Genomic DNA, 14,988 nt, shown 5'->3' on the forward strand with positions numbered 1-14,988 from the left:
AGCCGCCGCTTTTGGTTGTTCCTCTGTTTTCTTTTCAGTGCCTCCGAGCCTATGTGAGCTGCCTCTGATAAATTATAATGGATTTTCTAATGTGATTTAAATCACTCATCCAGTTTTATGTCAAGCTTTTACTTTGTCAAGCTTTCACTTTGTCAAGATTTTACTTTGTCAAGCTCAGGCCACAAGGACGCCTCGTATTTCAAACCTGAACTTTGTGAAACGTGTTGACATTGAGATTTCAGGAAAGCCAAAATCTGAGCAGGAGAAATCTGAGATGTATCTACATCTGGTTTGCACTGATGGGTCTTATTACAAGTCTATTGTCATATCGCTCGGAACACAGCGTTCTTCTTTTTATTAGCGTGCCCAGTGAATTAGAATTCATCGCCACCTACTGGGCCGGTATGCTTGTTTAGGCCTTCGTAGTAATTTTCTTTTTGTAAAACAAAGGTTGTAAAAATAGAGGGGAGCTGAAGTATAGGCAGCCATGTAAACTAGGTCTTAATGCGTTGACTAACCTGCTTATGATCAGTTTTGGTTCATGTTCCCCAGAGGAGGATTTATCGTTTTTGAATGACCAGCACCTTTATTCATTTAAGTCTCAACATCACAATTCATTCTTTTCTCTTCCTGCTTCGCCTCCTCATGTCCCAGCTCTCTCGTGTTATCGTTACATGACCTCACTCTATCCGAGCTATGGCGTTCCAGCCCTTTTGCCGTTTCAGCTGTGTTTCCCTCCTAATTTTGACCTCCTGCCCGTTTTGAGAGTTGTTTCTCCCTTTTAACTCGACGGTATAAATGTAGAACATGTGCGAAATCAATGTGACGTAACTACCATGATTAAATAAAAGATATTGGTTCGCGGGTGCGTGAAAAAAACTAAATGTACTAATCCCTTTTCATCTAAAAAGGAACATGGTGACATAAATGGGCGAGTATTAAAAAAGCAAATGTCTCCAGTTATAGGTTGGCAGGTTTTTCAAAGCATTAATGGCTGAAATTTACTTTTGAAAATGTTATTGGCCTCAACTTTATCTCCAACTGTGCTGTGCTGGGCAGAGAGACATTTCAAATAAATCATCCATTCAACCAAAACTTTATCTGGGTTCTTGGGCTTTCATCTATATTTCCCCCGAAAAGGGTGTCATGGGCTCGGCTGCAAATCACGATGCGGAGCTGCACTTACTGGACGTGGTTTTATGTTATTTCTCTCGGTTCGTCTGAAAATAGGAAACTCGCGAAGTTTCCAGGTACAATTTATCCGTTTGATTTATAACCTCTCAGACATGGATGGCAACTCAGTGGATATTTATGGGAATAGCTGGATATATTTATGTCGGGACCCTGACGCATGTATTTTTTTAAATCTCTCTCTTGCCACGTCATGTTCGAAGTGCTTCGTCAGGTCAGTGCAGCTCCTTGTTCCTGGCAGCTGCAGCGGGTCGATTCGATGTGCCCTGACTGGCCTCTCTGGAGAAGGAAGGCTGGTTCTCTCCCATCTGCCAAGATCCCAATTTAATCTGACTGCAGATGTCTAATAATAGAAAGGGATCAAGTCCACCTGGAGGATTTCCCAAAACTATCTATGATTCAATATTAGTAAATTGTGGCAAGACAAGGAAAGGCAGAGACGCAGGTACTGTTAACTGTCGTTTATTCAGTAGCAAGGAAGAACTGGCACATGTTCCCCATACGGGAAGTATATATAGCTACACCCTCTAACATTACCCATCAACCCACTGGGTGAGAGGACACACCCATGAGTGCACGCCACAAAATAACACATATCTCCCATCCGCTCCGATCCAGTCTCTCGCATTGATCCTAGGGACCTAACATTGACCTATAAAACTGCTGATTATCAATATTCTTAATCATAATTAATTTAATTTTTGAGGAGCTGAAGGAGCATTTGAAAGCATTTGAAAATTTGCTCATTCATCAGACGTTGTGAATCAGATTATTAATTATTCTTATCGGTTTGCAAAAATGTCTCTGCAGGCACTTGTGAAATCACATCTCACCCATATACGAACCTCAATAATAGGGAAATCAGATAATTTTGAATTGCATTAACAACTTTGACCCAATCACTTTTTGCCATTTACAGGGAACTTGAACTCTATTGACTTGATCACATCAAGTTACTGAAAACTAACGATTTAAACAATGAATATGAACAAGAACTTTGAACTTTTCCTAAAACAGTGTGGCCCTTTGGCTACGAAACAGGAACCTGTGCTTGGAGCACCTGTACCGTAACACCTCAAATAGACATTACAGTTTTCACAATTTACTTCCGTTGTGATTATGTTTCCATTGTGGGTCTTTTGTAGTTTTGCTCATGTTAGTTCTGTTAATTCATATGGGTGAGAGGCCTCGAACACAGAACAGAACCAGACTGACTGTTTCCATGTGTTTATAGTTCTTTAGTGAGCAATATCTATGCTGCAGCTTCCTTGAACGGACACAGACTTAAATAACATTGATATCAATCGTCTCATTTAACGCAAATAATTAATTTCCAACAAAATCACAGTATACTCCTCTTCCTTCTGCTTGACGTCTTATTTCTAAAGCACCCCATGTAGTTGCTGCAGCTTGATTTCGAGACACAACAGCTCCGAGTCCCGGTGTCTTCCTCCTGGAGCTGAGCTGAGGCGTCCGTCCTGTGGTCCAGCAGACACAATACTCCTGCACATCTTGCACCGGTGGATGGGTGGGTGGATGGTGGATGCAGCTCCCCCTTTTATCCCCTTATTCACACTTTGTCGTGCTCGGTGCAACATGACTGAGCCTGTGCAAGCGAGTCACAGAGAAAGTGGCGGGGGGGGAAAGAGACAAGACTGAGGATGAAAATATCTATTAAAAGAAAGAAGGAGAGAGAGAGAGAGAACCGAGGAGGAGGAAGTGTTTGGGCACCTTGTTGTGCCTTTGTGTGTGTGTGTGTCTGCATGCTTGCGTGCATGCGTGCGTGTATGTGAGAGAGAGGCAGGGATAGAGAGGGAGGAGGGGGAGTCCTTCACAGACCTACTGACAGAACAGTTTGGAGAGGATGTGGCTGTTTTTACGCACCGGCTCAACGCTACTGCTGCTGCTTCAGCGGATCCATCGGATGGTTTAGCGCCTTGTAATCGTTGGGTATGTTCTATTCCAAGGCTCAGGACTGAGTGGGACTGCTGCTGCTGACTTGTGTGTCGCTTGTTGTCACCTGGAGGGGGGGGGGGGGGCACACATCATCCTTGGTTGAGGTGCGGCGGCGGAACGGACGCAGAGCGACATGAGCGCAGGGAAACTTGTGAGGCTGAGGATGGACGTACCCGTCATCATGCTGCTCATCCACTTGACCCACACTGAGATCAGAGGTAATGAAAAGTGGAGGAGGGACTTTCTGTGATATTGATCACATATGTTTTTTTAATTATTGTTTATTCCGTTATTTTATTGGTGATGGTCAGTGTCCGTAGAGCAAACATGTGGCCCGTTATTAACTGATGAAGCAAAAGGAATCAAGATTATCATTTTGGGTCATCCTCATATTTGCATTTGTGAATTAGTGGAGGAGAGAACTATGCAGAAAATAAGGACCTGAGGTCTCGGCAGGTTAAACCTCATTCAAACACGACCGGAGGGTTTGAGTTGGACAACAGTCTTGTTTCTTTTGGGAATCGTCTGCTCAGCTGCAGGAATGAAATAGAAAATCACTCTTTGACCACGGTCCTGGAGAAAGAATCAACTGTTAAATGCTTTTTAATTAGACGAGAGATTGTGTTCCATTTAAATTACGTTTCTGATACCGTGGGTAACTAGGTATTCCTCTGAGATTATTCAGGCGTTTCGTTCAATTCCTCTGGCGCCTGTGAGTCATCTCCTATTGTATCAGCAAATACGTGGCTGGATGAGATTCTGTGTGAGCATTTCTTTGGCACACACACGCACACACACACACACGCAGTCATACACAGGACAGACAGCACAGCTGCTGCTCTGTTTCACACTTTAATTTACAGCCAATCACACTCTGGTTCAATCAGGCTGGAGGAGTCTTTCAGGAATTAGGTGGGACTTTTGTCAAAATGAGAAAATTAAAGCAAAATGTGAAAATGTGGATTTTACAGAAAGATCAAGATTTTGTTCAGTTAAGTCAAATGTAACACATTCTTATATAACCACAGCTGTGACGTATGTATAATTATAAGTTTACATCAAATTAACAGCAACACAATGATATTATACAACTGAAATTCTGGCTTAAGTAAACGCGTGAAAAAATGCATTGAAAAATAAAAGTATTCAATGTGCAAAATTGACCCACTCAGCAGGTATGATAATAAATTCATTTAAATTATTAGAATTCGTATTAGGAGACAGAAATCTGATAACTGTCCTGAAAAACAAACTGCTAAATATAAGATAAACCGAGTCAAATCAATACAACAGAACAAAAAAGAATCAGAAAGAATAAAATGACTCTCATGCTGTGATCGATGCCTCTCGACGCCTCAGTTATATCTTTAACACAATTCATTTCCAGGCGTCATATTCTGCTGTTTGAGAAGCGAATCGCAACAGGTCACCTTGACGCAGAGTAACACTTGGAAAAACGTTAGTACTCTATCCACTTATCAATGTCAGTGATGGAGCAAATCTGTTCTAAATACTGTGACAGTTTCTGCAGCCCGTCGAAGTAAAGGGAATGACTGGGGAGGCTCCCAGCGTTAAACCAGTTAATCTCTTTCCCAAGCATGTGAGATGATGTATTCACTGCGTGTCGTCACTGTCAGATCAGGTCCTCTCTGTCCTCAGGGAGAGGGGGTGAGTGACAGAGGATCAGGGCTCATTACCACAGAGATTGTGATTGGTTGTCTCCAGGTGATTATTGTCGACTGTTATTATAATAATGAATAATGTCGATACACAATCTTCATTCGCCTCCTCATTTCAAAATCATCTTCATAATTTACCTTTTATATGGTAATTTAAAGATAGCTCTTTGCTTGTGATTTGATTAAAATTAATGATTTAAATGATGGACACATATAAAAAAAACAAAAAACAGAAACACATAGGATCAGAGACAAACTGGCTTCAAGGACACTGCAGCTCACCTTGAGCCTGAAGGGCACCTTTTCCAGTGATCTTAAAAAATACCACGAGGACTGGTATCTAGGAGTGAGAGCAATTTGGTGCATCTTGATTGGATTTGCGGGAGCTGTTGTGCGATGGCGGAGCTCTCTACCACATGCCATCCGATGACTCTGATTTTAATCTTGAGGCACATGATAAAAACAGCATTTTTAGTTTAGGTCTTTTCTGTGTCTATACGCAGCACAGATAGACTAATCTTCTCCTTTATTGAAAACTCAGTGCATGCACTTTCCTTTTGGGTAAAACAATGGATTCTTATGACAACGATTTACAAAGTTCTGCTGCAGCAGAGCTGACTAAGAACAGAAGGAGAAGTTCCATTCAATTTATTTTAAAGTGTTAACACTGGTTAACTGTTGGTTAAATTGAGTTCAGGTTACTTGCATCTGATACCTCCGTCACAAATACTTTTATTTAACCTATGAACCAGAACGATCCGCCTTTTCTTCTGTTTTATAGCCGTTAAGCCTGGTTATATATATATTGATCGATTGATAAATAAAGACACAAAATAATTTCACAAAACCACTAGATTTAATTAAATCATTTTAAATAGTTTTTCAAGATATAGATTTGAAGCAATGCCTAAATCAATCAGTTAATCAATCAATCAAACCCTTCATACAAGTCCAATGAACAAAGAGTGACTGACAGATGGTGAAAATGGACTGGGACACAATAGATAAATCCAGGCTTAACAGCTATTAAAGAGAAGAATAAGAGAATGTAAAAGCTTCGACCTGACCCATTAAGTTATTATTAAGCATCTTCTGTCCCATGAGGTCGGGGGGGTTGGACAGAGGCTGGCGTGATGTCAGTCTGCATGTCCTCTTGGCTCCAGTCTCAATGTGTCAAGGTGTGTGTCACCCTCGGAGGCAGCGAACAGTCCGATGAGACTCAGCCTGAATCTACTCTTTACATCTGGGAGGACACTCTACTGACTGCTCCACTGATTCAAACATTGTGTACGCAGCATCTCGGCACCACGGTTTCAAAATCTGTCAGGATTAATCTCGGTTTTTCTTGCCCAGCTTTAACAGTTGGTTTGTAATAAGAACCGGAGGCTGTGGAAGTGGCTCTTAAGTCCCTCAGTCACCCGTAAGGTTCAGGTCGAGCAGGCTGCAGAGAGGGGAGTTTGTCATTCTGTCAATGTTGGACTTCACGTAAATGCAGGAGACGTTCCACCTGCAATGGACGAAAAATGGCATCTGAAGTTTTAACACTCACATGGGCAGAGTGATATCTGTGAAACGTGTTCACCGAAGCTTCATTTGTCTCAGGCTTATTTTCATTCAGCGCGTGAGCCCTCCAGTGAGAGATTTGTTTTTTTATCCACATTATGGCCCTGTTTGTGCTGAACTATTCATTTGTCTACTCACACCGTCCATAAGCTCCACACCACATGTTCCAACACATTTATCCTTGTCTATCACTCTCTCCATCACGCTGAGTTCAAAATAAAACATTTTCCATGAGGGCGCAGTGCTGATGTTGGGTCTCGAGTGTACGTTCACACATTCCAGGACTATCTGTCAAAGTGAGCATCACCTCACAAACTGCAAAGATTTCAACTTTTGCAAAACTCCAAATGTACATACTGCACATTGAAAAAAAATGTGTGTACAGTACACACACACACATCTACAAGATAATGATCTTTTATTCTAATAATTTATTTTTCATAATCAGAAAAACCTAGAGCTCTGGTTTTCGATTTGACCAGTAAGTGTCATGTGTAGATGGGAAATTTGTCATTGGAAATTTGTTTATATACATGGACTGTGAGGAGCCGCGGTTCAAACCACCAACCTTCTGGATAGTGGACGACCCGATGTTCCCCTTGGGCCACAAATGCAGAGCCAGCATTTTCAAACTTTATTCAACGAAAACACTTAACTTTAGGACGTTAGGTTTCCCCTGAGGCTAGATGAGAGGTGACTCAGCGTCCAGACACTGATGCATCACGATGCCCTCAGTGTCTCCATGTTTTCTTGCATCAATCTGTCACTGTCATAGTTTAAATAAGATTTAACTTCTTCCTTCTTATAAAATTGAAGCTTTTTTTGGTTCTAGAAACTGGAGGTGCTGTCATATAGAAACATTGTTAGTGTTTATGGAGCTTTGCGTTGTATATATTTATATATTGATGTAAGAATCCTAACATAATATAATCAAAACCTAGATAAACATTCAGGTCATAGTATAAAAACATATTTCTACAAATCAAAGATATGAACCAGTCAACTTGTATCCAACAACCTTTCAAATGGTTTGTGATAATAAGCAGCTAGGTAGTAATTTGATCCAGTGGAACTCTCTTACATGAACAAGCTTGTTCACACCATCGTCTTTGCTCTTTTCAGTTAAAATTGTATTTTTTCCTGTTTACACCAGTAATCTGCAAAAAAAACAAGAGGTACAACGAACAGCTCTTAGGTCTGTGTTTGCTAAGTGGCAACAGCGAGGGATCGGAGTAACGCTGCATGTGTCCCTTGCAGATATGAGCGGCGCCTATGTGTTGGCCGGCGGGCGATAAAGAGGGATTTGTTTCCAGGGCTTGTTTTACAGGCCAAAAACCGTGACGGGCTAATCTAAACTTACTGAGGAAAGTCGCCAGGCTGGAGTGTTTTGGCTGACTCGTGTCTTTTGAAGCGTCAATGAATTATGAATCTTGAAAAATTCATGGGAAACATTTATATAGTCTCTGTGCAGCCATACTTCTTTTGCATAGAGCCAAATTGATTGATTATGAGGAAATGGACCCCTTGGCAAAAACATAATAAAAGGCCCCCCATCTTTTCTACTATACCCAGACTGAAAGAGCTGCCAGTTTATGACCCTTTCTATGTCCCTTTTGAACCTCTTCTAGTGGTTGTGTGTCTCTTTTTGGTCCCTTTGCCTCTCATTGTGGCCATTTTGCATCAAGTTCAATGCTTTTCAAACGTGAAATATCAAAGATGAAATAGTAGTCCCTTCATGCGGATAATTAATCAACGATCACAACGTTTAAACAAAAGAAAGAACGTTACAATGTAAATTCATATGCTGATGAAAATACAGTAATTGCAAATAAACCAATATCCTGCCAGGTTTTAAAACAAACAACCTAAGATATCACACTTCCAGTGAGGTATACATTTTAGTGCATTTGTCTGTGTATATTTATTCCTTATTTCTGTCTGTGCTAGATGAGCTTGTTATGGAGTCACACATTGTTCTCTGATTTCTAACAGGGGGGTAAAAACCGTGTCTGTAATCTCACTCTTTCTCCTTCATCTCTTCCTCAGCTCTGGTGGCCAGCAGCAGGGTGGAGGGGGAGGACAGATGCCCCCTTGGCCAGTTTCCATGTGGGAACCTGAGTGAGTGTCTCCCTCAGGTGTTGCAGTGTAACGGTCACAAAGACTGTCCCAACGGAGCGGACGAGCGACGCTGTGGTAAGTGGAAGTAACGTGTGTAATGTAAACTGGGACAGTGGTGGAAGGCAAACATGCTCATCTGAGACTGGGCGCAATACGAAAATAATCTGCCTCTACGGAATAATTTCACAGGATGAGTTCTTGTTTATCGTTTTTCTCTAAAAGAATTAAATATATTTGTTCTCTCTGACACACAAATAATACTAATAATTACAACAACAAGAGAAAAAGAAGGGGAGGTGGTCAGAGGATAGTGTGAAAAATGTAAGTTCTCAATATAAGTTCTCATTTTCAATTTAGAGCATATAAATGTCAGGTTGAGGGGTAATTGCAGACTTTATTTTCCTTTATAAGGCTTTATATAGCCACGTCTGTTGGGAAAAAGCTCTGACATATCCACCAAAGGAGAGAAACCGTAACTCAAGCCAGTTCCGAGCCAACATGGCGTCAAGTCCAAACCAACATCATAACAGTAAAGCGGAGTTTTTTACAAGTTACTAATAAACTGAACTACCACGGAGTGACCGTGCAAAATCATGACCCCTATGAAAAACTTGGGCAGTCGCTCAAAAAACATAAAAGCAATAACTTTGCAAGTGATTTGGCATCTAGGTGTAATAGCAACCGTCGGCCATAAAGTTTGAGACATCATTTTGAAACCCTTGCCAAAGACTGAAACATAAAGTCTGGCTTATTTACAACCTCGAGAAGAAGAAAAACCTCTTTCAAAGATGCTGAAACTTGTTGAACGACTTTCATCAGCTAATTAATGAGGCCTTCACTGGCAAACACAAACTGTCTCCACATCCTCCCATCATCCAGTTATGAGGCCAAAATATCCTGGAGATACCGACGCTGGCATGTTGGGAAGGGGAGTCGATGCAGTAGCGATCGGGGATTGGAGCCTCGGTAGCGAGTTCATAAGCTGAGCGAATGACTCCGTGTCTCGCATGAACTAACCTGAATCTTCATTTAGAGTGATGAGAACTAATCCAAAATGACACAGAATTCTGGACGTGTACTTTACTATAAGCTCATGTGTGGAATCCAGAGAATGTGATGACGCAGCTTTAAGCGTAAAATCATGTTAAACAAGATCAAGAACACAGGATGACTTCCATTGGGCCTAATCAAAGACATGGGGACGCTCTGTGGATTCAGCAACTGGAGGGGATTGTGCGTGCGTGTGTACGTGTGTGTGTACGTGTGTGTGTGTGTGTGTGTGTGTCCCCTAGTAGAGGAAAGGAACTTTCACCAGCCTCAGTATTTCTAAGAAATTCCACTAAATTTCTACTTAAAGTAACAAAAGCAACTATAACTTCATATTCATAATGAAATTTAAAGGCTGTTTTTTTTATTGTTTGAAACATGTGATTAAATAATTTATGCCAGAGCACCGAAAGTAATTATTATAGGACTCTGTTCCCAAAGTTGAGCAATATTTTATGTGACACATGCACAAACAGTTATTTTTCGTAAAAACACCAGAGCAGCCCCATCGAGCTGCTCTCCACAGGAGCATCTGATGAACTTTAAAGGCCCCTAAATAAAAGGGACATCAAACCAACAACCCCCCCCCCCCACCATATAATACCAAACCACATCATTCCAATCTTCAAACGATTATTTATTTGAAATTGTCAACAAAGTACATGCTGTGCAAACCCGTAAATAAAGTAGTAAAGTATAAAGCAAAATCCTGGACACATCTTACAAACACACGTAGATGTTCTAGTCCTCAACCAAATCTCGAAAATAACGAACCTTCCAATTTAAGATGGTCTCACAAAGTTGTGGGAGTTGTGGATAAACGTAATCAGCCGTTCTCAGGGGGCACCCTCTCAGCTCGCGGCCCCAATTGTTCCCCGCCTTACCGACTCTGTTATGACTCCACCTGCTCCCTTGTGACTTCTCAGAAGTTTATCTTTCATATATGAAGAAGAGATTGAGGTTGTTTGGGTCAGAAGCTTTCACAACATCAGGAAAATGTCAGAGTGTTCCGAGGGGTGAAGCCTGTAGAGCATGCGGGAGGCAGGACATGGCGTTTAAATTCTGCCGTCACATGTTTTTGTTTACAGCAAATTGACACCAGCGTCACAATGTTCTCAAGTTAACATCTTCTGCTGTTTCTTCCTCGTCAACATCTTTCATCCTGACATGTTTAGGATTTTTTTCAGCACAGACTTTCTCTTGCTGTATAATTTCATGCAAGCATTCTCATCTTGGCTCAGCAGATCAATTTCCACACTTTTTACTAGGGGGCTGGCAGGCAAAGCTCTGGTGAATGTTTGACTGGCACACGTTGGCTCGGACATACAGCCCCTCCAGATCATTTCTTCAGAATGTCCACAGTTCAGTTTAAGTCTGAAAGGAGCTCAGGATTGTGAGCAACTGGAAAAAACCTCCTCACCACTTTCTATATTCTCTATCAACTAATTTCTCTGCCAACTGTATGATTGGGCAATAACATAGACACACACTGACAGCAGACTAGGCTGATTGAATATTTAATCTTTTCTTTTATTTAATCTATTTATACTATCTTTTCCCCCCAAAAAATGTTTCTTCAGGGTTATCCAATTTTTTGGAAGGGGTTGGGGGGAGGAGGAGGATCAAGTAGTAGCACAAATTGATCTTATTCTAACTGTGGTTGGGCCTTCATGCCAGTAACCAGAAACACCTTCTGTGTTGTATTACTTCTCCTCTCTGCCATCATCACCGTCACGCTGTTCAGCAAGGATCTGCGGGGTCGGGAAAAACCCTAAAACAACAAGCACCAGCCTCCTCTTTTCAGATCTCTTTTCTTCATTGTTCCGATGGTGAAAGTTGAGATGCTGAACATCTTAAAGTTTACAGCTGGAATGTTGTTAACACAACTGCAAACTACCAGCACGTGATTGTAAGTTCATAGTCAAAAGGGGATTGAAAAATAGAGCAGTTTTTTATTTATTGAAAATTTCTTTTTGACTTTATTACATCTGACAGCAGGCTTTGTTCTCCCCCTGGTTGTTTGTTTATTTGTTTGTTTGTAAGCAAGATTACACAAACAAACAACTGAACGGATAACCACCAAACTTGGTAGAAGGAGAGAAGGGCCATAGAAGAAGCCATTCAATTTTGGTGCAGATCTTCAACATTGCACTGCAAGCATTTTTTCAACATTCTCACGGTTTTTCCAAGGGAATAATTTATGGATTTTGATTAAAAAAAACAATAACGCTTATTAAGGGGAAACATTTCTGTGCGTGTGTGAAATTTGCAGCTGTGCACCTGAGCTCTGATACGTGTCCCCACATGCTGCTAGTGAAATGTCTCCGGCACCTTTTAACTTCCATAGATTTAAAATGTCCTGTGATTTATCATCCATTATAAACACAGATAATGACAAATCTGTTGCAACATATTGATCAGATATTGATGTGCATGCACCTCAGGCAATGTTACGTTCTGTCCTGTGATAAAGTGAGTCGTCTGCTGTGGAGCTGCAGAGCCGCTCGCTGCTACATCTGCTGAATACCACTTTTCTGCCAAGGGGTCTCTTATGAGATGCAGGAGCTCTGATGTTTAATCTATATGTGCAGATGCAGATACAGCCGATGTCTGGAGCTTTTTCTGTGAGGTTTGTCGAGTTCAGTCTTCCAGGTGGAGCTATGATCTTTATGCATGAGAGGAAACCTTGAAGCCTGTCAGTGAGATGAATATAGATATTTGGGTGCCACAGAAGAAACAAAAGGAACAGGTTTTCCCTGTGCGATCTGCGTGCATGTGTGAGTGACAACAGAGACAAAAGAAGCAGACACAAATCAAACGGATAAGATGCATGTGTGCTCCAGTTGAGCATCGTATTACTCAAAACAACACTCACAATGACAATGATGTTGGCGGCTTTTCACATTTGTAGTGAAGTCCATTATTTTCATTTGTTCAGGCTGAGGGGGAAAAAGGAGTTTATAGAACTTATAAAGCAGCTTAACCCTGATCTCACCCCACTGCTCAGTTCTCCAGAGACCTGAGCGAGGATGACAATGGTAAGAAAATCTTACAGGGAGTCTTCAGTCTTTGCCGATTGTGTGTTGGGCCGTGAGCGATGTCAAAAAAACGTATATGTGCAAGTGGAGCGGGTGAGGGTAATTGAAAGGGAAGGACAGATGTGTGAAGCTGAGCAGACTCTGGCATCTAGACAAAACTGACAGATATGATGTGACGTAGATCTGAGGCCAAGTCAAGCTGCTGAGTGTCCACTCTTAGCTTGGGTGAGGGTAGGATTCATTTTTGTGAAGTATGTTATGTGACTTGTTAGACGGCTTCTCACACGCACAACTGCATCATCTCATATCCACTGTTGGGCCTTTTGTTCAGTCCCAACAGAATTTGCCGTGGGTCCATTTCACAGTGTGTAATCCAATCTCACAGTTGACATGTGTGATTTCTTTAGAGAAGTTATTTTTTGGGTGATAACAGAAAATAGAATGTGTTGGCATGTTTGACAGCTGGCTCAGTCTTATGGCAGATAAGCAAAGTCTGTTTTTCGTTAAACATCTTGAGCTGATCAGACGGTGCAGACGAATACTAATATGAACCAACGGTGTGATAAGAACCAACTGAACGGGCTGAATCTATATTTGAGTTAAATTCATTTGGTATGTGCTTACTAACACGGGGGAGTCGGGTCTTATCACTTATACAGCAGCCAACCACCAGGGGGAAATGGAGACGTTTTGGCTTCCCTTACGAGGAGCTGTCATGCCGTCAATATTTAAATACAGCTTATGGTTTGCTCCATGTCCCATCCAGTGACAGGGAGGAGGCAGGGTTTGTGACCTATACTGCAGTCAGCCACCAGGGGATGATCAAGGTGATTCAGCATCATGTTTGGGGAGCTTTGATGTCATCCATCTTGTTATATAGTCTACGATTGCTGTGTTACAAGCATCACGTTACATTGGCAAAAAATATATATAATAAAATAAAATAATAAAATAATCATAATTTATTTACAAAGGTAGAAAATGTTAATACTTAAAGTGATGATTGGATTGCATTGATTCATCGACACTAGTATGCGAATTATAACAGCAGCTGTAAGTCAAGTAAGTTATGACCTAACTGTGGTGTAATTGTGTGGCAGTTGTTAAGAGAAACCTTTTAAAGTGTAGAGTTGTGTGTTGATGACATTTCACAGTTGACGTTCCAGTAGCCCGGAGCGCACTGATCTAACAACAGCCAGATTAGATTACCTTCAGTAATATATACAATAGAACCAAGTCCCTGCAGGGTTTAAACTGTTGGGGTCTGTCAAGTCTTCTTAAGTGTAGCTGAATTCAATCTCTGCACGGTCTAAAACAAGAAGAGATAACACGATTCAAGGAGCAGAGATAGGTCGTTCAGTGCTGCAGTGAGTTGACAGAGTAGGGTCCCTGTGCTGCTGCTGATCATTATCAGCTGTATCTCTTCCTGTACTGTACTTACATTGTACACCATCCGGAGTCAACACCACCCAGCTCCGTCCCTCTCTGGGTTTTATCTGTTGTGCACACCTCACTGTGGCTCCTTGTTTGTCTTTGCAGGAGACAACATCGGCTGGGCTGACTTGTTTGGTCCAACACTACAGAATGCCAGTCCTGTGGACCAGTACTTCCTCAATGAGTGTTGTAAGTGTTTATATCAGTGTGTCTCAATGTGTGTATTTTAATTGATCCCTTACAATTGATCATTTGTGTACGTTCATGATCCATTTATCCATTTCTAAATTACCATATCTTGTACTTTCCTATACGAATCTATTCTACCCTCTACTAAGCTGTACTGTACTATACAATACTATAGTATACTAAACTATAGTATACTATACTATACTATATTACACTATACTACAATTATTGCTCTATACTATACTACATGACACTATAACTGTACAATATTATACTATGCTACACTATACTTAACTATCTACTACACAATACTACTTGATACTATACTGTGTGTTACTATACTGCACTGTACTAAACCGTACTATACTATAATGTACTGTTTTTTACTATACTATATGATACTATACTATATTGTACTATACTATGCTATACAAAGCCATACTATACTATATGATACCATACTACACTGTACCATTCTATAATATACTGTACAGTACTTTATGCTACACTGTGTTGCACATTGCTATCTACACTATGTTACACTATAGGCAAGGCAAATGTATTGATATAGTTCATTTGAATATACAAAGGTTATTCAATGTGCTCTACAGAAATATAAAAAGCATGATCCTACAGATCAGAAGCATAAAATAAATAAGAAGTAGTATTAAATGTTTTTTTTTGTACTAAGTATTAAAGCATAAGTTCCTAAACAGGTAAAGTTTATTTAAAGTGAAGGATTAAGAGTTTTAGATATTGCACAATAAAATATA

At 40.8% G+C, this 14,988-nt stretch overlaps 1 protein-coding gene across 2 annotated transcripts in view; it reads left to right on the top strand.

Annotated features, from left to right (window-relative positions):
* The first annotated feature begins 3,030 nt into the window (after positions 1 to 3,030).
* The window catches only part of rxfp2a (relaxin family peptide receptor 2a), a 40,639-nt gene continuing 28,681 nt past the window's right edge, over positions 3,031 to 14,988 (top strand). For both annotated transcript variants that reach the window (XM_062407033.1, XM_062407034.1), the window contains exons 1-3: positions 3,031 to 3,365; positions 8,436 to 8,582; positions 14,132 to 14,215. In XM_062407033.1, coding sequence (XP_062263017.1) covers positions 3,281 to 3,365; positions 8,436 to 8,582; positions 14,132 to 14,215 — 316 coding nt within the window. In that variant the 5' untranslated portion in view covers positions 3,031 to 3,280. The remainder of the gene's footprint in view (positions 3,366 to 8,435; positions 8,583 to 14,131; positions 14,216 to 14,988) is intronic.

The sequence above is a fragment of the Platichthys flesus genome, chromosome 15 (assembly GCF_949316205.1).
Source record: "Platichthys flesus chromosome 15, fPlaFle2.1, whole genome shotgun sequence".
Lineage (NCBI taxonomy): Eukaryota > Metazoa > Chordata > Actinopteri > Pleuronectiformes > Pleuronectidae > Platichthys > Platichthys flesus.